Below are 22,122 nucleotides of genomic sequence, written 5' to 3'. Positions count from 1 at the left end.
TGTGTGTGTGTGTGTGAGTGTGAGTGTGTTATATCCCCTAGTGCTTAGTATTCTGTGTCCTCCAATCAATCAATCAAACTTTATTTATTTAGCACATTACTTAGAAACATTCAATAAAAGCAAATAATACATTTATTTAAAAGAATATAGAAAATATTGTTAATTTCAGCCATTTTGTTACAACCCTCCCTTCCCTCTCTCCTCCTCCCCCTCCTCCTCTCTTCCTCTCCCAGGAGTGCTTCATTCCCTTCGTCAATGGGAGTTTCTTCGAGCATGAGGGCCAGCCGTACTGCGAGGCCCACTACCACGAGCGCCGTGGTTCGCTGTGCTCCGGCTGCCAGAAGCCAATCACAGGCCGCTGCATCACAGCCATGGCCAAGAAGTTCCACCCGGAACACTTTGTCTGTGCGTTCTGTCTGAAACAGCTTAACAAGGGAACCTTCAAGGAGCAGAACGACAAACCTTACTGCCAGGGCTGTTTCATCAAGCTCTTCAGCTAGGAGGGGTGTGTGTGTGTGTGTGTGTGTGTGTGTGTGTGTGTGTGTGTGTGTGTGTGTGTGTGTGTGTGTGTGTGTGTGTGTGTGTGTGTGTGTGTGTGTGTGTGTCTGTGTGTGTGTGTGTCTGTGTGTGTGTGTGTCTCTGTGTGTGTGTGTGTCTCTGTGTGTGTGTGTGTGTCTCTGTGGGTGTGTGTCTCTGTGGGTGTGTGTCTGTCTGTGTGTGTCTGTGTTTGTGTCTGTGTTTGTGTGTCTGTCTTTGTGTCTCTCTGCCTGCCTGTGTGTGTGTGTGTGTGTGTGTGTGTGTGTGTGTGTGTGTGTGTGTGTGTGTGTCTGGAAAAGAAGTGGCAGTGAGATAAGAGAAGCCACAGCTGGCGCCCTCTAGAGAGGCCTGATGGGACTCACAGCCAACTGAACCTTGTGATGTTGGCGTTTTTTGAGTTGGGAAAAAAAAGGATGATCTTTAACAAATAAAAGAGCCCAAAGAGATTTATACATATTAGAGAGTTATATAAGCATCTGGACAACAAGCTGTTCCCAGTTTGTGAATGAAAGAAGTCTTTATGTCTCAGAGCTTTGGATGTGTGACCTCTTCCTGTTCCCTGTATCATGTGACCAACGGTGTGGTCACAGGGGTGATGTGATTGTGTCCCAGCAGTCCCTTGTGAACAGGGATTGGCTGGTACACGGGGACAGACTTAGCCTATGGGTGGAGTTGGAACAATCAAATCAGATTATGTATTTTTGTAAAACACACTGTGGTGCCATTGCATATACACACCTATACACACACACACACACACACACACACACACACACACACAGACACACACTGACTCTCTGAGAAGAGAAAATGCTCTTTCTCCTCTCCCTCCTTTCCTCCTCTTCTTTCTCCCTTCTCTCCTCCTCTGTAAAAAGACCAGCTGAAACACTCTCCACTCCACCATGACTGTCTCTCCTCCAGAGACCCTCTACAGTGCATCCACAGCTTGGTATGGTCTAGATACCAGGGTCTATTTTTCTACACTTTTCCTATGGAAACTTTCTTAGCAGCATAGATGTGTTAGATGTAGATTCCTCTCCTTGCTTGCTTTCATTCATCATTTCCAATGGAACTGTACAAACCAAAACACATACACACACACACTTTCAGTTTTGACTACTACTATGATGACCTCTCTGTTTCTTTCGTCTTGTTTTGATGAGTAACTTCTTGTAACAGGCCTGTTGCCATGGAGATAAGCATGAACTGAACAGTGATGACTAGAATCTGTCCCTCCCTTTCTATCTGAGAGGACAGACCATAATAATGAGAATAACACAAATAATATGAATAGTGGAGTGAGATGATGTTTTTTTCCATGTGTGTATTGTTATTTACTGCTGTATTTTGCCAACACACGTATCCCAGTCTTAAAGTGAATGCCGATGGAACAGGGGGTGGATTTCATGGGGCAATATTTTGTCATTTTGTTGACATTAGGCAGATATAAAGATTTAAATATGTTTTCCCTCAGTTACTTATCAAGTAACACAGTGAGGCCAGGGCAAATGCTGTCATAACGTCTCTGCTTACAAACACACATATTGTAATACATCCATACCAGGTGGAGGTTGAAATTGGAGGACCAGCTCATTGTAATGCATGGAATGGAATGAGGAATTTTACCATTCTTCATTCCGTTCCATGCATCACAATGAGCCCGTCCTCTGATTTCTCTCTCCACCCGCCTCCCCTGAAACACACACTGCAATACATTCATACATGTATTCTTCTATGAGGTTTTGTCAGCATTGGCTACCGACTGCAATTACAATCACGCTCTGTGACTCCTGCTGGGTTAGTGACTCCTGCTGGGTTAGTGACTCCTGCTGGGTTAGTGACTCCTGCTGGGTTAGTGACTCTTGCTGGGTTAGGGACAGGCTTTGGGTTTGTGACGGTGTAGTTGGGTCGCATTGTGCAGAAATGTAGTTTTGAGCTCACACTGATATGCAAAGAGCTGGCTCTATGGGCATATACATAGCCACACACACACACACACACACACACACACACACACACACACACACACACACTCCACTGTTTATTGTTTTGATAAGTGACCTTGTCATGTTGCATATCTGAATCATTGTGAAACTGAGATTTTTTTACTAGTCAGTTTCTTGTACTATTCAATTATTTTCATTGGTTTCCAAACCAACCAGAATTGTATTCCCTCTGCAAATTGGGTGTGGTGTGTGAGTGTGTATAAATCCACAGTCGTTTCTTTTATCTTGGTTTTGAAATACGTTGAGAGAATAAAGATATCTGTGCTTGTGCCAAATTTGCAATGCAATGTCTTTAACACTGTGGAGGTCTGGAGGCATAGATGATATATAGCAGTGTTCTATATCTACGAGTATATAACTGTAGAGAATAGAACAGTTCTATATTATTGAGTATCTAACTGTAGAGAATAGAAAAGTGTTCTATATCTACAATAGATTATATAACTGTAGATAATAGAACAATTCTATATCTACAATAGATTATATAACTGTAGAGAATAGAACAGTTTATCTATGGTCAGGAGGGCTTCCTGAGTCACTCCATAATGATGTCACAGAATGATACCTCCTGGAGAGGCTGTAGGCCTAATGTTGGAGCTAGGCCACATGCTAAGGCTGTAGGCCAAACGTTGGAACTAGACTGCACACTAAGGCTGTAAGTAGGCCTAATGTTGGAACTATTCCACAGGTTAAGGCTCTAGGCCAAATGTTGGAGCTAGACAGCAGGCTATGGCTGTAAGTCAGTGGTTGGAACTGGGAGTGGAGACTCAGGAGCTGGAACTGTAAGGAGAGACTCAACAGCACACAAGCTGTGCCATACCTCAGCCTCCTCAATTACATAATGCCAAGCCCTCATATACCTTACCAGGGGGTGTGATTCTTTGAGTTTCATCTAATTTTTATTTATGTTTTACAGTTCTTTGCTTTATCTGCCTTCTCTGCCTTGGCTGCCTTTTATTTCAATGATGTTTACATGTGAACCCCTTCATTTGATTCCCATTGATTTAACTAAAGGGAGTTATTTTACCCCAAATATGTGATTATATTTTCCTCTGTCATGTGCTCTGGCCTGTGTTAATTGCCCGTGATGTACTTGTGTAACTGTCCAGGAGGGGGTGCAGGTGTGCAGCCTGTATAGGTTTGTGGGTACCCATCTCTGGGACAGTTGCAGCCTGTTCATGTGTGTGGGGCTGACTGCTGATGCTTTTTAATTCATGTGATTGATGCCAATAAAGAAGTCCTTCTATTTCTGATACAGTCTTCTTTATTTGTCTCAAAATGTCACACACACACACACACACACACACACACACACACACAGAAGTCAAGTCTGTTTATTGATCATATGCACAGGATACAGAAATTGTAAAATGATTGTACAATGATTCTTACTTTTGCAAGCCTGCAATTGGCAATAAGTGTAAATCAGGCTACGGTAAGATGGTGAGCAATACAATACAGTAATAAATAGCATCAGTGATTCCTATGCTATGACTCTCCTGTCATTTAATCATAATTCTATGACTCTTCTGTTTCCACAGCAACCATCTGGAACCAACGTGTGTGTGTGTGTGTGTGTGTGTGTGTGTGTGTGTGTGTGTGTGTGTGTGTGTGTGTGTGTAGGCTATATATATGGTTGATGGTGCAGAGTCAGTGCAAATTCTCTTCGTGCAGGTGGGCAGCTAGGGTTAGCTGTTCAAAAGTCTCATGGCCTGGATGTAGAAACTGTGTCGGACGGTAGCAGAGAGAACAGACCATGGCCGGGGTGACTGAGGTCCTTGGTGAGCCTTCCTCAGACATCGCCTTTCTGTGTAGATGTTTTGAATGACTGGTAGCTCGTCCCCAGTGATTGACTGAGCCGTCTTCAGAAAGGATGCTCTCGATGGTGCATCTGCAGAAGTTAGTGAGGATCTAAGGGGCCATGCCAGTTTGTTGTAGCCGCTTGAGGAATAACAGGCCGCTGGTGTGCCGTCTCGATCACTTACACTCACACTCACACTCTCTCTCTCTCAAATGACTTCATTTTTGCCCATGTAAATAATGTTTTCTTTAAATGAAGGAGTGATATGATGGATATCTCGAGGTGGAACCTATGCCCATAAAAAGATGTGACAGAGCTGATTGACAGAGTTACTGGCCGATGTTGGGAGCTTCTCGTTGCCCTATGATTGTGATTGGCTGTTTCTCTTGTATATGAGCCTTTCGCTTCCTGGGTCGGTCTCTTTCTTTCACGCGTCCCTATCGTGAGGTAAGCAGCAACTCCGGCGTCACATGTTCTCATATTAATTTATACGTTTATAAGTGTTATACAGGAATTCTGCAATATTACCCATTTGTAAGAAATCCCTGGAGTATGCAGTGTATCTTCGAGAGTCATTGAATGGCTTGTATTTTACTGCTGGATTTAGGTTGTGGCTTAGCTATGGCCTGTTCAGCCCGCACACTAAAGTAAGATAGCTAGGCCCGCCATGTGCGACTCTTCGGTCAACACACGGAGTTAAATCGCCGATTATGATTATTATTTTTATGGCTTTATTTAAACACGATTGTGCCTGTCATTTAGTGAGTCTTGTACACTACCTCCAATGTCTGCGGTACTTGTTAGCTAGCCAGCTGACTATCCATTTTACGCATGCGGGGGGGATTGTAAAATGAATAGCTAGCTTAGCCACCTAGCTGTGCGGTGGCTAACGGGGACGTCAGGCAGCTACTGCAACACAAGAATATCGGTCTGTCAATGTAATGCTGGCTGCATCGTCAAACCTGTCACTAACTACGTTTCCTCTCCGTAGATACTACCTTTGTCTTTAAACCAGCTGTTTAGCGATCCTTGGAAGCACTGCAAAGATGCCCAGGGAAGACAGGGCCACGTGGAAGTCCAACTATTTTATGAAAATCATCGTAAGTTTACGCATTTTCCATCCCATTTCATAAGCAAAGAAGCTGTGGGACATGCAGCCACCAACTTATATTCTCTAACAAGCAGTAGTACTGCCCTGTATGAGACCTTTTGTCTTTACTAACTTGACCCTCCTCTCTGCAGCAACTGTTGGATGATTTTCCAAAATGCTTCATCGTGGGGGCCGACAACGTTGGCTCCAAGCAGATGCAGACCATCCGTCTGTCCCTGCGCGGAAAGGCTGTGGTGCTCATGGGTAAAAACACCATGATGCGCAAGGCCATCCGTGGCCACCTGGAGAACAACCCTGCCCTGGAGAAGTGAGTATTCAGGTGATCTCTCCTTCCTCCTCCCTCCCAGGAAAAGTATTTGGCTTAATATATAATATGCCATTTAGCTGACGCTTTTATCCAAAGCGACTTACATTGCAGTGAGTGCGTACATTTCAGTATATATGGTCAAACCCACAACCTAAGCGTTGTTAGTGCCATGCTCTACCAACTGAGCCACAGAGGACCACCCCCTCCCCTCCTTGAAGTGTGCATATTGACTTTCCCCTCACGCATTGGAATGGTGGAAGAAATTGGGTGTCAACTTTTATCTGTCCCATGCTTATGTCATTCCAATGCTTTTAAACCCATGAGGAAGAGTGCACACTTTGGGAGACGGGCAGAGGTCTGTGTTCAAATTGTCTGTCTTTTCACCAGAGAGAAACTCTTTAGTCTGAAAGATGAGGTGAAGAAGATATCGGAATGTCTTGCACCCATCTTAGGCTTCTAGTTTATTAGTTCATGCAGGTTTGTGAATGTGATTAGGGCTGTCTGTTGCAGGATAAGTTACAGAGCAGCTTGTGTAGTACTGCCCTGTCGTTCCCCCTGCACACAGAAACCTGTTTCCTGCTATCTCTGTCTGTCTATCCCATGGCAGACAGGGACGAAGGTTTCAGACAACACTCCCTCAGATCTCATTTAGAGGCTGGCGTTATGCTGTTAAAGGGATAGTTGAGTGTAGCTCTTAAAGGGATGGTTGTTAACAGTGTTTTCTGTCTCCAGACTGCTGCCCCACATCAAGGGCAACGTGGGCTTCGTGTTCACCAAGGAGGACCTGGCTGAGATCAGGGACATGCTGCTGGCCAATAAGGTGAGGCTCCGCCCCTACAGGTAAACTACATGACCCAATACTGTACCTAGTGATCTTGACTGGAGAACCCAGGATGTAGATGCTGTGAAGATATCAGAAGATCTGTACCTTTCACTATGTTGCTGTGAGACTACGTGCTGCAGGATAAGTTACAGAGCAGCTTGTGTAGTACTGCCCTGTCGTTCCCCCTGCACACAGGAAACTGTTTCCTGCTATCTCTGTCTGCCTCATCCCATGGCAGACAGGGACGAAGGTCTCAAACACACTGTCTGACTGCCCTCTAATACGTTTGGCTTGTGGGGTATTTAGGCTGGATAGAACAGGAGATTGATGGCCTAGTGTCTGTCTGCTGGTCTCACACTCTGCCCCCTCCCCCCTGTATCTCCCCAGGTGCCCGCTGCTGCCCGTGCTGGTGCCCTTGCCCCCTGTGAGGTCACTGTGCCCGCTCAGAACACTGGTCTGGGACCTGAGAAGACCTCCTTCTTCCAGGCTCTTGGCATCACCACCAAGATCTCCAGAGGAACCATTGAAATCCTGGTGAGTTGTTACCTCAGGCGCCTTGGGAATGGTGGCTTCTGGGTGACGTCGTCTTGGTGTCCATTTTATAGAGAACTGAGATTGATTGGCAAGGCATTTCTGTAATGCTAGTCTTCTCACACTGAAGTATGGGATATGGAAATGTCTTCCCTTGCAACCGTCTTACAGTTAATTTAGTTCATGCATGTGAATGTGATGAGGGCCGTAACGTTGCAGGATAAGTTACAGAGCAGCTTGTGTAGTACTGCCCTGTCGTTCCCCCTGCACACAAAAACCTGTTTCCTGCTATCTCTGTCTGCCTCATCCCATGGCAGGCAGGGACGAAGGTCTCAGACAACACTCGTCCAGGCCACGCTCGGTCTCTGATGGAAGGCTAGGAAGTTGCTGTAGCTTGACAAGTACGTTGAACATCTCTTCCTTTCTTCCTTCCCTCCAGAGCGACGTGCAGCTGATCAAGCCCGGAGACAAGGTGGGCGCCAGTGAGGCCACGCTCCTCAACATGCTGAACATCTCGCCCTTCTCCTTCGGCCTGCAAATCCAGCAGGTGTACGACAACGGCAGTGTCTACAACCCGGAGGTCCTCGACATCACCGAGGCTGCGCTGCACGCACGCTTCCTCGAGGTGAGGACACAGCCACACTGAATGTACACACGTCCGTCGTCCTAAACCGTAGTCTTCAAATTAGAGCTGTTGTCAGCTCAGGTTGAGGAGACTATTTTACTTCAGGTTTGAGGCTGCAGGATAAGTTACAGAGCAGCTTGTGTAGTGCTGCCCTGTCGTTCCCCCTGCACACAGGAACCTGTTTCCTGCTATCTCTGTCTGCCTCATCCCATGGCAGACAGGGACGAAGGTCTCAGACACCAAGCTACTAAACACCTCATGTCGATGACTGAACTGATAATAAAAAATAAAATAACATGCATCACCTGACCAGTCTGCCCTGCTCTCCTCCCTCCCTCTTCTCAGGGTGTGAGGAACATTGCCAGTGTGTGCCTGGAGATCGGCTACCCCACCCTGGCCTCCATCCCCCATACCATCATCAACGGATACAAGAGAGTCCTGGCTGTCGCCGTGGAGACTGACTACTCCTTCCCTCTGGCAGACAAGGTGACTGGCCGTGCCCACATGGGTGCCATCCCCACTCTGACCCTTGTGTGGCGTCAGTGGTCAATGAATAGGTCTGACTGTTACCGCTGCAGGATAAGTTACAGAGCAGCTTGTGTAGTACTGCCCTGTCGTTCCCCCTGCACACAGGAATCTGTTTCCTGCTATCTCTGTCTGCCTCATCCCATGGCAGACAGGGACGAAGGTTTCAGACACACTTGTTCATTTTACTTTTCATTCACTTGAATATTCATTTGTGACTCAATTGTGTGGTAATTTTATATGGATAAGATGTACAAAAGCAATTACATGGACAAGAGATGAGCATTTTATATTGACGAAGCACAACGTTGTCATTTAATGTAAATAACCTAGGTCATGCATCTATATATATGCCATTTCGCTGACGCTTATATCCAAAGCCACTTACATTGCAGTGAGTACATACATTTCAGTATATATGGTCCCAGCAGTTATCAAACCCACAACCTTAGCGTTGTTAGCGCCGTGCTCTACCAACTGAGCCACAGAGGACCACAACTGACGCCTTCCGCTTCCGTCCCTCAGGTGAAGGCCTTCCTCGCTGACCCGTCGGCCTTCGCAGCTGTCGCGGCCCCCGCTGCTGCAGCTGAGGTAGCTGCTGCTGCCCCCGCCGCCAAGGAGGCAGCGAAGGAGGAGTCTGAGGAGGGGTCTGACGACGACATGGGCTTCGGCTTGTTCGACTAGACGGAAGGTCAAGCCCCATCCTCGGCTGGCTGACTAGACTCTACTAAGATTCAGACATTTTCAATAAAAAAAACATCTCAAATTGATCACTTGTGTTGTGTTCCTTTATGAAACGTTTTCCCATCCAAGTAATTCTTCCAGCTGTATGCTTTCCCTAGCCTAGCACACTTGGGCTATACAGTATAAAATTTGAATGTTTAGATGACCGAAGTTGAGTGGACTCAACATTGCGTATTGCTATTAGAACATGACGAGTGTTCATGTGTGATATTAAAATTAAGCATTAACAAAATTAGGCGGTTCTGGATTTGATGGACAGGTCTGTGCACAGTAGTGTTGCGTTCCCTACTAAAGCAGAGGGATATGAGGATATTTCACCAGAGCGCACAGATTAGTATATGAACCAATGTCTTTTTAAAAGATAATAATGTAGATAAATCTGACTGGACGGGTAATATATTCTCATATCCCTCTGACTCAACTGAGACTGATGACTAAACGCCGGAAGTTGTCATTTATTGTACAGGAACCAGCTAGCTCTGTAGCTTAGCAGCAAGGAAGAAACGTCAACCATGGCGGAGGTAAAACATTGATATTTCTGTTTTAAACTGTAGTGAGAAAGTGACAACCGTACTATAGGATATATCCTAATGAATTAGATGTATATTACATATTCCTATATGTTTGGTGAGTGTCAGCGTAGTAGTGCGTTGTTGGCTAAGAAAGTCGCTGTTAGCTGGCTAACGTTAGCTTGGCTTTTGTTGACAGACACGCTAGTAGCTCGGGCACTGTTTAGAAATACAAAATCAGTGTTCGTTGTTGCAAATGATAGTCTAATTTGTTTGCTAGTAAGCTGTCTCTTCGGTAGCTCTAATGAATTAAGATAACGCTTACAACCTTTAGTCGTGTCTAACGTCAGTGACACCAGCGGCTCTAACCATAGAAAGTTAGCCATTGTGTGTGTGTTTTTGACGTTAGTTTTAAAAGATCAACATCCTCAAGCAGTTATTCAGTACTTCACTTGCTAACGCCTGGATCATCTTGCTCAGATCCCATGACATATGAGATATTAGATACAGCAGAGAACGTGTGATAGGTATAGTATCACCCCGAGAATGTCCCGTCTCCCTCTCTCAGACGCACAGCTTGCAGGACCTGCAGCACCAAGCCTCCATCGCTTCCAAGGTGTTCGTCCAGAGAGACTATAACTCGGGGACCATCTGCAGGTTCCAGACCAAGTTCCCCTCTGAGCTGGAGAACCGGGTAGGACAGCAGACCATGTATCATAATTCTTAGACAAGTGCCTCCCATGTTCCCTAATGTAGTAGTGATAGGGTCAGACAGACAGACATGGTGCTATGCCGGTCCAGCCTTGCATCTATGCTGCGTTCATGCCATCTCTGAAAAGTGTGAACTTCCAAGTTAAAATTGACGTCTGTTTTTTGCATAGAGCTTTCTTTTTGATTCCGAAGCCTTTTCTCAATTGTTAGGAACACGACTCCTCACGTCCTCTCCACTTGCATCCTACTGAAAACGCAGGAGATCTAGGTTCCTCCCCTTATATATTCTCCTCCGAGGCTTTTTGAGGACGAAGCGAGTGGAGGACAGAGGAGAGGACGCGAGGAGTCGTGTTCCTAACAATTGAGAAATGGCTCGGGTTCCCTTGTTCCAAGCGCAGATGAACAGCACACTACACCGTGTGTCTATGGAGTAGGCGGAGCTAGGCGTTATTGCCATGGTTATTGGGTCTGATCAGAGGGTGTTGGTGTTGGGCTGGTTGCTAAGACGACGGCTGTCTGTGTGTTGCAGGTGGACAAGCAGCAGTTTGAGGAGACGATGCAGACACTGAACAACCTGTATGCCGAGGCAGAGAAACTAGGAGGGAAGTCTTACCTGGAGGGCTGTCTGGCCTGCCTCACCGCATACACCATCTTCCTCTGCATGGAGACACACTATGAGAAGGTAGGTTCCCACCTCACTACCTGTCTAGTACCTGGAACGGTAACCCTGTGAGGAGGTATTTCTCCTTCGGTATTTGAGAGGGAGGTACGAGCAAGTATGCATTTCATTGCACAGTTTACAGCCTGTATCTTGTGCATGTGACGAATGAACTTTGATTTGAGGTAAGCTGCATAAGTACAGCAAAACCAAAACAAGGTGTAGCTTACTATTTGGGTTATTTGATTTACTGATACTCATCACTATAGAAAACAAATCTTAATTATGTATCTTATATCAAACATCTCCAGGAATTTTAACCCTCTCCTGTTTTTCCCGCTATTTCTATCGCATTGTGGCTTCTACAGGAGGCGAAGACATGAATGAGAGGGCTGACCTGTCTGTGTGACTGTGTCTGTCTGTCTCTGTAGGTACTGAAGAAGATTGCCAGGTACATCAAGGACCAGAATGACAAGGTCTACGCTCCTCTAGGCCTGCTGCTGACAGACCCCATAGAGAGAGGCCTCCGAGTCGTATCCTTTATACCCCTGGCCTACTCCGGCCATGTACACACCTAGTCCAGCCATGTACACACCTAGTCCAGCCATGTACACACCTAGTCCAGCATTGTACACACCTAGTCCAGCATTGTACACACCTAGTCTAGCATTGTACACACCTAGTCTAGCCTTGTACACACCTAGTCCAGCCCCATACACACCAAGTCAAGTATCATACACACCTAGTCCAGGCTTTTCCATCTTTCCGTAATTAAATGTTGTTTCCTTAACCAGCTCCTCCACAGGTTGAGATCACAGTCTACGAGGACAGAAGCATCGGCTCTGGCAGATAAAGCACATGACAGGTGAGTGTTGTCAGGGAAGTGATTGGCAGATAAAGTAAAGCACAAGTAAGGGTTGTCAGAATGTGATTGGTAGATAAAGGACAGCACATGTGAGTGTTGGCAGGGATGTGATTGGTAGTAAAGCTCAGCACAGGTGGCAGGAGTATTATTCACCTCCATAATTAGATAGTTCCACTCACCTGGTCAATGGGAATAATACCAGTGAAATAGTTGACTGTTCTTCAAGAGAGCTCTGTTTCTAGATATCTAGCAGAGTAAAAGAGTGTGAGGAAAGTTTACGTTGTCATGTTTTGCCGTCTTCATCTATTGCCCCTGCAGGAGATTGCCTCTCTCACCTGGTCGTCCCCCCCCCCCCCCCCCCCCATGGTCAGACAGCACAGCAGCCTATCCATCTACTCATCCTCTTCATCTGTCCATCCTCCTCATCTGTCCATCTATCCATCTGTGACTCCACTGCATGGTCTGGATGTAGATAGCTTGGGGTCAATGTTCTCTGTATCTCTTTCTCTCTCTCTCTCTTTTTATTTATTCCACTTCCGGGGTAGGCTGAGGCTGGCTGCTATAGTGTAACCCACGGAGACCAACACTCCTTGTATTTACCTGTTTGTAAAGATGATTATTCATTTGAATGTGTATAAAGTCTTATTCCAGTGCATCAAGACCACATTTTAACAGAATGAATCAATGAATGGTGCCATACAGTTTTATATTGTTGTTTTAACTGGCTACTTCAAGTCTGAATCATGTCTCTTTTTGTGTGTCGTTGTCATGAAGCAGACTATTTAATTTGGTGTGTGTGCACCTGTGTTCTCCCAGTATGAAGCTGTTTGTGAGGAAAAATTTGAAGAGTTTCGTTGCGAAACACTAAATCCACCATCTCAAAAATGTACTTTCTCTTCTATAAAATGATAGCAGTCCTGACATAAAACCCCCAAAAATATAATGCATTTGAAGTTGCTTGAAGTTGTAATCAATCTTGATTATTTTGAATAATTAATGTAGCATTTCCAAAATGTTTGCTGATGGATAAACAGTGTTCTGAAATGACACTCCTTTGCTGTTTGCGTCTGTGTTGTTAAATGTCTGGATCTGGTTTTATAAAGATGTCCACGATGTTGATGCGACTGTCCTCCTCAGTGTTCAAGCACATGGGTTACCTGTCGTAACCTGTTACCATGGGTTACCTGCAGTAGCCATCATAACTGATGCTGATTCTTCATGGCACATTGGCTATTGTTATTTATGAATGTGAATAAAAACCATTACCAATCACTATTTACCTCGTTACCTGAGAAAATGATCACGGTATGAAAATGTTCAGCAGAAGAGTTGTCTCATTATACCTCGTCAGTGTGTTTGAGATGATGACTTAACAGGAATTCTGATTGTATGGACACCAACCCTGACCCCTGACCCCTGACCCTGGGTCGACATATTAGAGAGACACTGTTTGTAGAGCCCTCCCCCGCCCCACCAACACCATTGATGTGGTCCCTCGTCCGACACCTACGCATCATGACATCACCACGGAAACCTTAAGCATGCTCTGAATCTCAGTGGAATCAAGACTGCTCTTATGTTCAAACTGTTGTTCCTATTTCTTACAACGATGTACATGTACTGTGTATCTGAATAAACTGTCTTTTCTTGAGAAATCTGATCATTTGTTTACTCATACAACACACATTGTTTACCTTGATGACCATACAATATTGAATGGTGAAGGTTCCCATTCATTGCCTATATAATACCTAGCCACTAGATACTGATCTGGGACCAGTCTAGAAAACTATTAAAAAACTATTAGAGGAATATATCACTTGACATTATATTAACATTGCTATTATTACAGTCATTACTGCTGCTACTTACACTACACCCTTATGCACTACTAATGTCACTGTTTTATTATTACTATATATATTGTATTGTTGATTGTTGCTGATCGAGGAGCATGGTTCCAATGCATTTCACTATACATTACGGCTGTACGCGATGTACGTTACAAATCCATTTGATTTGGTTTGAATTGATCGATTATTCCGCACCCGTTCACAAGGGGGCGCAGCCACTCGGAGACACAAATAAGCAACATAATCGCACTGTCATATTTATTCTTCTTTGGTATTCGGACAGAGCACTTTTCAGAAGGTTTCTGTGCCGCCAAATATTAACGTATTTATCTTATCAACTTTCTTGCTCGCTATCTTCACAACTTTTGAAGGTGAGGTATGGACCCATAACAAGTTTCCGATATCTTGGCGTGTGATCATCCTGTAGCTGTTTGTAATTCCGTCAATGAAGCTATCATCAGCTCTGCGCTCTGACTGGCTAGCTAGCGTACTGGACATACTGTATGTGCTCTGTTGAGCACTGACCAGTCTGTAGTTCTAGTAGTAGTACAGCAGGTTACCCATACCGCTAGCTAGTCTGTCAGTCAGAGTACATGCAGCGTTACAGTTGTCCAATAACTGTCCCCACTGTTTAGACAGTGTAATCAATGTTTTTGTTGTTGTTGTTGTTGTTGTTGCAGCCAGCTACACGTGACAGTTCCTTCCATCCCAATACTGCGGCCACCCTGGCGTTTCCCAGCTTCGATGGCTGCTACCTTCCCAAACAGGAGAATAAGTTTGTGCACGGAGTGCTGGAAGAACTGGACGCTTTCACACAGAGAGACAAACACAACAGGTACGGTTACAACAACAGTGACCGGTTGAGCACTGCGGATCACCAAGGATCAGATTAAGATGAATTACACACAGCAGGTGATTTGGATAGTGTGCTGTGCAAGCACATCAGTCAGAGAAATTGAATAAACCAAGTGGTCATACGTGTTACCAGAGCCCTGATATGCCCCAGAGAGAATTGCATACACGCCTTGCAACGATCTGTCAGTGCAGCCGCCAAGAAATTACAAAGTGCTCTTTCGATCTAATATTGTTTCTTGACTCAACAATCTAGAGATCTGTTTGGGCTGCTAGCATCCTTAACTCAGTTTCGTTATGTTATTATCCAAAATTTAACGGCATACTTTTACGACCACATTTTGTCGACCGCAGTCCCCCCAGTTGATATCAGAAAAATTGCATTGTTGTGATGTTTACTCTTTGCGCACGTGATACTTTTAATGTGACAAAATGTGGTTGTAAATGTTTTGTTCTAATTAGGACTATAACATCTCAGGATACGCAGTTGAGGATCCTAGCAGTTCGAAAAAGTCTCTAGATGATGGTGATGTTGAGTCATGACAGAATATTAGGTCGAGAGAGCACTTTATCATTTCTTGGCGGCTCCATTGATAGGACGCTCTCCCAGCAACGATCTGTCCCAAGAGTGTATGTGAGTTTCTCTGGGGCATATCAGGGCTAGTATTACCTAATGGTGTTCAATGCCTTGTCAATGCAAGGTTTGACTATCACTCATCAGCCAGTGTGTTTTATGCCCCCCCCCCCCCTCACCTCTCCCCAGTGTCCTCCTTTTCCCCCCTCTACCGAGCCGACTTCGCTTCCTAATCCACAAGACGACAGAGAGGCACCCTAACCTCGCCACCTTTTCTGTAGGGGAAGGCTGGAGCCGCAGGGTAGTAGTCTGCTACTCCCATCTCAGGTACAAGACACGGCTAACCCCTCACCCTCATACCATCACTACTACACCACAACACCTTAGTAGTAGTCTGCTACTCCCACCTCAGGTACAGGAGACGGCTAACCCCTAACACTCCCACCATCACATAAATGTGTGGCGGTTGGCAGGTTTTGCTTGACAAGTTTTAAGCTCCTTTTAAACATTTAGTATTGTGTGTGTGTGTTGTTGTGTGACAGGAGAGAGCTGGAGGAGGACAGTGACACAGACAGCAGCAGTTTGTATGAGGAGCGTCCTAGGAGGGGAGGAGGACGAGGAGAGAGAGGGGGGATGGAGAGCAGACGGAACCCTCAGCCCAGAGACACCCGGACCCCTACTCTGACCCCCAACCCCCTGCGAAGCCGAGGGGCGCAGCGGCGGCCAGACAAGGCCATCTACGACCCCCGGGGGGCCAGAGAGAGGCGGTCCCTGCAGGGCTCCCCGGCTGCAGCGCTGCAGAAAGGGCTGGATCGGCCCGCCTTGGGGTCCTCAGGCTGCAGCTGCACCACCAGTGGCTCTGCCTCAGAGTCGGGCTCCACCTCCTGCTCGTGCTGCTCCTGCTCTGACGCTACAGAGGCCACGCCCCTGTCCTCCACCAATCAGACCACCAGCAGTAACCAGGATCCGCCCAGCACAGGTGACAGCACAGCCAATAGCGAGACTGACGGGTCGACCAATAGCAGCACAGCACCCCAGCACCTCCTCAGCGAACAGCAGGACGTGATGATGCATCTGTCGGGGGCAGAGCCATGCTCCTGGCCGCCCACCTGGGACCAGACCGTCTCCTACTTCATGGCCGTGAATCTCAACCAATCAGAGGAGGAGGAGGAGGAGGTGGTGGAGGAGGAGGAGGAGGTGGTGGAGGAGGAGGAGGACAACGGGCAGGCAGAAGAGGACCCGATAGAGACCAGGGGTGTGTCTCAGACACCAGAGCCCAGCACAGAGGACGACTGCGACTTCAGTCAGGAGGTACGGTTACTATGGTTACTAAGGTTACTAAGGTTACTATGGTGCGGTGTTGTGGCGAGTGACAAATCACGTGTGCTCATCTCTCCTCAGATCACAGCCCACCTGACAGAGACTGACGTGGCCATTGAGCATGCTCAGAACGACTACTCGTGTTTTGAGAACGTGTGGATCAACCAGGATGAGTTTGGCCATGTGATCGAGATATACGACTTCCCCTCCATGTTTAAAACTGACGACCTAGTGGATGCCTTCGCTGAGTACAGGTGAGCTACAGACAGTAAGGTTACAGGTGAAAACCTTCTACCTGTCAGTCAGAATATGACATCCCTTTATGTCCCTCACTAAACAAGCTCCCTGTCTCTGGCTCTGGCTCTGTCTCTGGCTCTGGCTCTGGCTCTGGCTCTGGCTCTGGCTCTGGCTCTGGCTCTGGCTCTGGCTCTGGCTCTGTCTCTCTTTCTCTCTGGTTTCATGTTTCCTTCCAGCGATGGGGGGATGAAGATCAAGTGGGTGGACAACACTCACGCATTGGGTGTGTTCTCCAGCGATTCTGCAGGTAGGAGCCTACACACACACACACACACACACAATTGACACAGACACACACACACACACACACACACAAACACACAAACACACAGTTCAAGGACTTTCTGTGTACCCTTTTCGTGTGTGTGTGTGTGTGTGTGTGTGTGTGTGTGTGTGTGTGTGTGTGTGACAGCGCTACATGCCCTGTCCATCCGCCACCCCCTCCTGAAGACTCGGACCCTGTCAGAGGGCAGTAAGAAGGCCAAAGGCAAAGCTGTGAGACGGGCAGGTAAATACCTTCCTCCTCTCCTCTCCTCTCCTCTCCTCTCCTCTTCCTCTCATCTCCTCTACCTCACCTTGGTTGTTTCATGTGATGCTGGTATTACCTCTGTAAGTGTATGAGGTGATCTTGTCTCCCTCTGGTGTTTTCCCAGAGTACCTGCAGCCGGTGAAGGAGCGGCCCAGGACAGACTCTGCTGTGGCCAGGAGGATGGTGACGCACGCTCTGGGCCTGAAGAGAGGGGGCGCTACAGTACACAGATACTAGAGACATGACATTTTGGGTACTGATTCTTTGTCATGTTAATAACTGTTGTGACTATCATAACTGTCTGCAGGGGGGCGGGGGGGGGTTAAAAATAATGATGTAGCATTTACATTTGTACACATTGAAGTGCCCAGGGTGGTATGGGAGCAGAGTACCTTAAAGGGCCCAGGGAGTTATGGGCCGAGCACACGAAGGGAACATGGGAAGCAGCAGGCCTCGAATTTAAAGGTGCAGGATGTAAGTCTGTTGCAATTCTGCCACCTCTGGCCACGAGGGGAAATTCAGTTACTTTTCAAAACAACTCCATGGTCCCTAACCCCGCCCTACCGATAAAATGGACACCCCCTGTGCGTGCTAGTCAGCTTAGTCTGTACAGAGTTAGCAATACAAGTGAGAGAACGCAGAGCCTCTGCTTCTCATTTGCAGTCTGACGGAACAAGGATCTTCTTGTTTACATTGAATTGTTTTAATAAAACGTGTTGTCCAGCCAGGTAACGTGTGGCTATTTAGCTTTTTGTCTTTTTTGCAAGCCTCACTTTTTTTTAGAAAGCGCTTTTCGGTCTCATTCTTTTCATCCTTTCTCATCTTTTTGATCTCATTCCCTGATCGCTACTGATTAAACATTTAGAACCATTAGAAAGATGGTTGATGCTTTAACTTTTAAACACCAAGATGGCCTTAATGGTCTTGCCTGATTTATTTCAAGGAGTAACCATTCAGTAACTTTTGGAGCAACAGTTCAACATAACAATGCTCAAAACTAGATGAAGTTGCTAATCATTGCTAATATCTCTGAAATAATGCTATAGCCTAGCCTTTTATGTACTGGTTAGCACGGCCAGGAGACCATCAGGTCACCTATTCAGGTTTTATTTGTATCTATAAGCCTAAAGTAAATACACTAGCCAGCAAGCTAAACTGTACACGCGCGAGACAAGCTTCCAACCGCGGGCGGGTGCAGATAGTTCTATATTTACGGTATTGACCTTAATGATGTAATAATAATTTAATGATGAAGGCTTTCTGGTCCTGGAACGTCTTGAGGGATCAGTGATGTGAGTGAACAGATGTGACACAAGAAAGGGGGCGTGGTCTGAACAGATGTGACAAGAAAGGGGCGTGGTATGAACACATGTGACGCCCACTAAAGGGCCGTGGTCTGGGTAGATGTGACAAAAGAAATGGCCGTGGTCTGAACAGATGTGACACAAGAAAGGGGTGTGGTCTGCTTGTTTAATTCTTTTATTACATAAAACATAATAATAGAAGCACCAAATGCTGTTCCACCTTCACCCATGTGTTCAGTAGAGTACAGTAGCCTATAGTACAGTAGAGTACAGTAGCCTATAGTACAGTAGAGTACAGTATAGCCTATAGTACAGTAGAGTACAGTAGCCTATAGTACAGTAGAGTACAGTATAGCCTACCGTACAGTAGAGTACAGTATAGCCTACAGTACAGTAGAGTACAGTATAGCCTACAGTACAGTAGAGTACAGTAGCCTATAGTACAGTAGAGTACAGTAGCCTATAGTACAGTAGAGTACAGTAGCCTATAGTACAGTAGAGTACAGTATAGCCTACCGTACAGTGCAGTAGAGCAGAAGTAGGACAGTCTCCCATGAAGCACAGAGCAGCGTTGCAAAGTGAACACACACACATACATACAGTACTATACAGCAATAATGTACTGTAGGGCAATACAGAGGCATCTTCATGCGTGGTTTGACTTCCACAGTCATAACAGATCACAGTCCCTGATGGTAATAACTTAATAAGATATTTGAAAAACGCAGAAGCTGAGAGACTGAAGCTGATGTCTGAAGTCTGGAGTTCCTATCTAAAGATGGGAAAGATCAAAGCTGTGAAATGTGGTCCCAGAGTAGTTTATAATATGTAGTGATGTTTGTCAGACAGACTATTGACTTTAGTGTAGTTCGTTCCACCAGGCCAGTATCTGGTCATCTCATTCATATTCAATTCAAATATTCAAAGGATTACTCACCGTCTGCCTGCCTGTCTTCCCTTTTTCTAGAACCTTCCTCTGTTCCAATCATATCACACTGACTCATCATTTATTTCACTCGTAAAATGATAAGATATTCCCATTGGAAGCTAGACCCTCCCACTAGCTCTTCCCCCTTCCTAATATGGGCATATTGGCTCTACATGAGCCTATTAGCATCTAGGTTTTCCTCTATGCAGTAAACCGCTAGGTGTTCCTACAGTGCCACAGGTGACGTTGTTGAGAACAGCTTGACTTCCCTCTGTGGTCGAGCAGGCAGGAAGCTCTGGTAGGGTGAGGGTTAGCAGCGCTCTGCTGGAATGTTGTTAACAACAGTTCTGAGACCAGAGTGATTGTGTACTGTAAAACAGCTGGATCTTAAGACACTTTGAGGTTCGTTGTCTCTTAACCAATCATGTCCCAATGTTGGCTCAAGGGTGAAGTTCCCCCTATGCACAGATCTAGGATCAGCTTAGCCTCCCCGAATACTGACCTTAACTATTATGGGGAAAACTACCTAAACTGACCCAAGACCAGCATCGAAGGGGGAACTTCACTCTCCTTGTGTTGGGGTCTTGGGTTCCTGGGGGGTTGGGGGCTCAGGTGGGAGGGGCTGAGGTCCAGGGCTGGCAGTCAGGTGAGGGGGTCTGTTTGGGGGGGGGAACAGACACAGTTCCCTCTAGTGGTTGGTCATGGTGCAACAGTCTGGCTGGTGGTTGTCATAGTATCAGTCTGGCTGGTCATTGTAAGAGTTCTAGAACCAGAACATTCCGTCTGGCGTGTTGGTGTGTAGTCTCTCCTCTCCTATGTCTGTCTATCTGTGTCCCAGCTGGTTGTTCAGGAGGCCAGGGAAGGATTCCTCTGTCTCTGAACTCAGCGAGCCACCTGTAGGGAGGGAGGGAGGGAGGGGAAGGGAGGGAGACAGAGAGAGGGGAGGGAGAGAGACAGAGAGAATGAATAACAGGAATAATAGTGTATCATTAAGAGGCTTTCCTCAACCTTATCCTATTGTCTTCATCTGAGCTTGTGTGTTTGTGCTCTCTTCCAGGAACATCAACCCCCCCCAGGCAGCCATGAACCCCCCCCCCCCTCTCTCTCTCCCTAGTCAACCTCAGGCGGCTGCAGCTCTGGACCCCCACCTCTCTCCTCTTGACCCCCTTCTCTTGACCATCTCTCTTCTAAAGCTACAAGGATACAACTGGACCTCTCTGGACTCAGGAGGGATTTTAACCTAGTCTGTTGTTGTTATGACAACTACTTAGTACTTCATTAATTCAGCCCACATTGATGTGTCTGTAGATTAGACTGTATTTTCTTTCTATTTCATGTGAACTTCCACTGAACAAAATGTTCACATAATAACCACTTTTTAAAAGTACTGTTGTATACAAACGTCATTTGTTACATTCACATGCTGTGCCAAAGTGTTTTATTTCGTTGCATGTTGCATGAGTTCAGGTTTCTGTTTACAAGTATTTCCCAGGGATTATTTCCATTTTTACAACATTTTTATTAACTACAATTGTTTACACTTCAAGTAGATCTAGACCCTGTTGTTGGTCTTGGGGGTCCTATATTTGCACCTGGCAATCTAAAACAAACGCCTTTTTTTTTTTTTGTCTTTCATGATGTTTTCACATTTTATTTCCTTAAACCGACTGAATATTGTAGTTCTACTACTGTTTACTGGAGAAGGGAGTTGTACTTTTGTAAGGAGGGTGTGGTCCTTGTCCATCATGCTGGTTATTGTCACACAGGTACATTACGCGGCTTTACACACAACAGGGCCGACCCGAACCATACTGTGCTGACTCAGATATTTTCTTTTCACATTGTCTTTTCCATCGCTGTTTCAGCAACTATGGTGGATGCGTAACCAGGCCGGCCTAATACAGCTCAGCTCGGCTCTGCAATGTGAGTTAGGGTTAACAGCACCCACACGGTGGCCAAGAGTTGGGCATCCAGCTCTTCACTCTGTCTGACTAAACTAGGTAAGGTGTTTGATAAAAACCCCCTTGTGAATATGCTGGAATTGTAAATGTACACTATCATATTAAAATGTTTATTTGAATTTTGAGTCTTCAACTCTCTCCTGCATTCCTCGTACTTCGTTAAAACATTAGTGGTCACGATAATGTAAGTGGGGTTTGAACCCAGGTTTCCCATGTGGAAGACACAAGCATTTACCATTAGGCCAAGAGGCAATCTTCAAGGTCAAAGAGGGATCCATGAGTAAGGCAGTCTGAGGCAGGGCTACCTCTTCACGAGAGCGTGACTCGAAACCACCCCCGCTTCCTATAATACTGTCACACATAAACCCCTCCGTAGAATAACGTGATGATACCAGATGATTCTGCCATCAATGGACACCAAATCGAATCCGGGCCCAGTGACACACAGCTGCTATTACATGACTCTCACCTATATGACAGTTGTAGGTCCATATCCTGTGTCCGTCGTATCGACTGCGACACTTCATGATGTTGTTGGTGTAATCCGACTCCGCCACCTCGAAGTTGGGGTTGATCACAACCTAGCACAGAGACAGGGACGCACACTGATGATGTCATGGATCAACATGACCTGCTCTCTCTTTACACTAAATCGTGTTGTAAAAGTAATACAGCAAGAGAGCGTTCTAACCTCAGGGGTCCTCCTTGGTTAGATAAAGGATAAGCAGATGAACATGGGAGATGTAGTTCT

At 46.1% G+C, this 22,122-nt stretch overlaps 5 protein-coding genes across 5 annotated transcripts in view; 4 read left to right on the top strand and 1 right to left on the bottom strand.

Annotated features, from left to right (window-relative positions):
• The window catches only part of LOC310803416 (paxillin-like), a 37,598-nt gene extending 33,802 nt beyond the window's left edge, over positions 1–3,796 (top strand). The window contains exon 11 of the mRNA XM_083668160.1: positions 234–3,796. Within this exon, the coding sequence (XP_083524286.1) occupies positions 234–500 (267 nt within the window). The 3' untranslated portion in view covers positions 501–3,796. The remainder of the gene's footprint in view (positions 1–233) is intronic.
• Positions 3,797–4,764: 968 nt separating this feature from the next.
• On the top strand, positions 4,765–9,036 carry rplp0 (ribosomal protein, large, P0). The gene is made up of 8 exons (XM_083668162.1): positions 4,765–4,791; positions 5,336–5,444; positions 5,587–5,762; positions 6,495–6,582; positions 6,973–7,119; positions 7,556–7,741; positions 8,087–8,227; positions 8,792–9,036. Exons 2-8 carry the CDS (start codon positions 5,391–5,393, stop codon positions 8,948–8,950), a joined length of 951 nt encoding a protein of 316 aa, XP_083524288.1. The 5' UTR covers positions 4,765–4,791; positions 5,336–5,390; the 3' UTR covers positions 8,951–9,036.
• Positions 9,037–9,476: 440 nt separating this feature from the next.
• On the top strand, positions 9,477–12,800 carry golga7 (golgin A7). The gene is made up of 6 exons (XM_083668163.1): positions 9,477–9,531; positions 10,088–10,213; positions 10,760–10,912; positions 11,320–11,421; positions 11,694–11,753; positions 12,072–12,800. The coding sequence occupies exons 1-5, from the start codon at positions 9,523–9,525 to the stop codon at positions 11,739–11,741; spliced, it is 438 nt and encodes a 145-aa protein (XP_083524289.1). The 5' UTR covers positions 9,477–9,522; the 3' UTR covers positions 11,742–11,753; positions 12,072–12,800.
• A 249-nt stretch (positions 12,801–13,049) lies between these two features.
• On the top strand, positions 13,050–17,898 carry r3hcc1 (R3H domain and coiled-coil containing 1; the record flags this gene model as incomplete). The annotated part of the gene is made up of 9 exons (XM_083668523.1): positions 13,050–13,058; positions 13,813–13,977; positions 14,287–14,441; positions 15,222–15,359; positions 15,575–16,343; positions 16,434–16,606; positions 16,826–16,896; positions 17,062–17,157; positions 17,303–17,898. 9 exons carry the CDS (start codon positions 13,050–13,052, stop codon positions 17,413–17,415), a joined length of 1,689 nt encoding a protein of 562 aa, XP_083524649.1. The 3' UTR covers positions 17,416–17,898.
• Positions 17,899–18,645: 747 nt separating this feature from the next.
• Positions 18,646–22,122, bottom strand: part of LOC310803415 (lysyl oxidase homolog 2A-like) — a gene marked incomplete at its 5' end in the record, with an annotated part of 29,366 nt that continues 25,889 nt past the window's right edge. The window contains 2 exons of the mRNA XM_083668159.1: positions 18,646–20,304; positions 21,841–21,952. Coding sequence (XP_083524285.1) covers positions 20,234–20,304; positions 21,841–21,952 — 183 coding nt within the window. The 3' untranslated portion in view covers positions 18,646–20,233. The remainder of the gene's footprint in view (positions 20,305–21,840; positions 21,953–22,122) is intronic.

The sequence above is a fragment of the Argentina silus genome (genome assembly GCF_951799395.1).
Source record: "Argentina silus genome assembly, chromosome: 4".
Taxonomy (NCBI): domain Eukaryota; kingdom Metazoa; phylum Chordata; class Actinopteri; order Argentiniformes; family Argentinidae; genus Argentina; species Argentina silus.
Note: the sequence above shows the minus strand (reverse complement) of the source record. Positions and strands in the feature narration are given on the sequence as shown.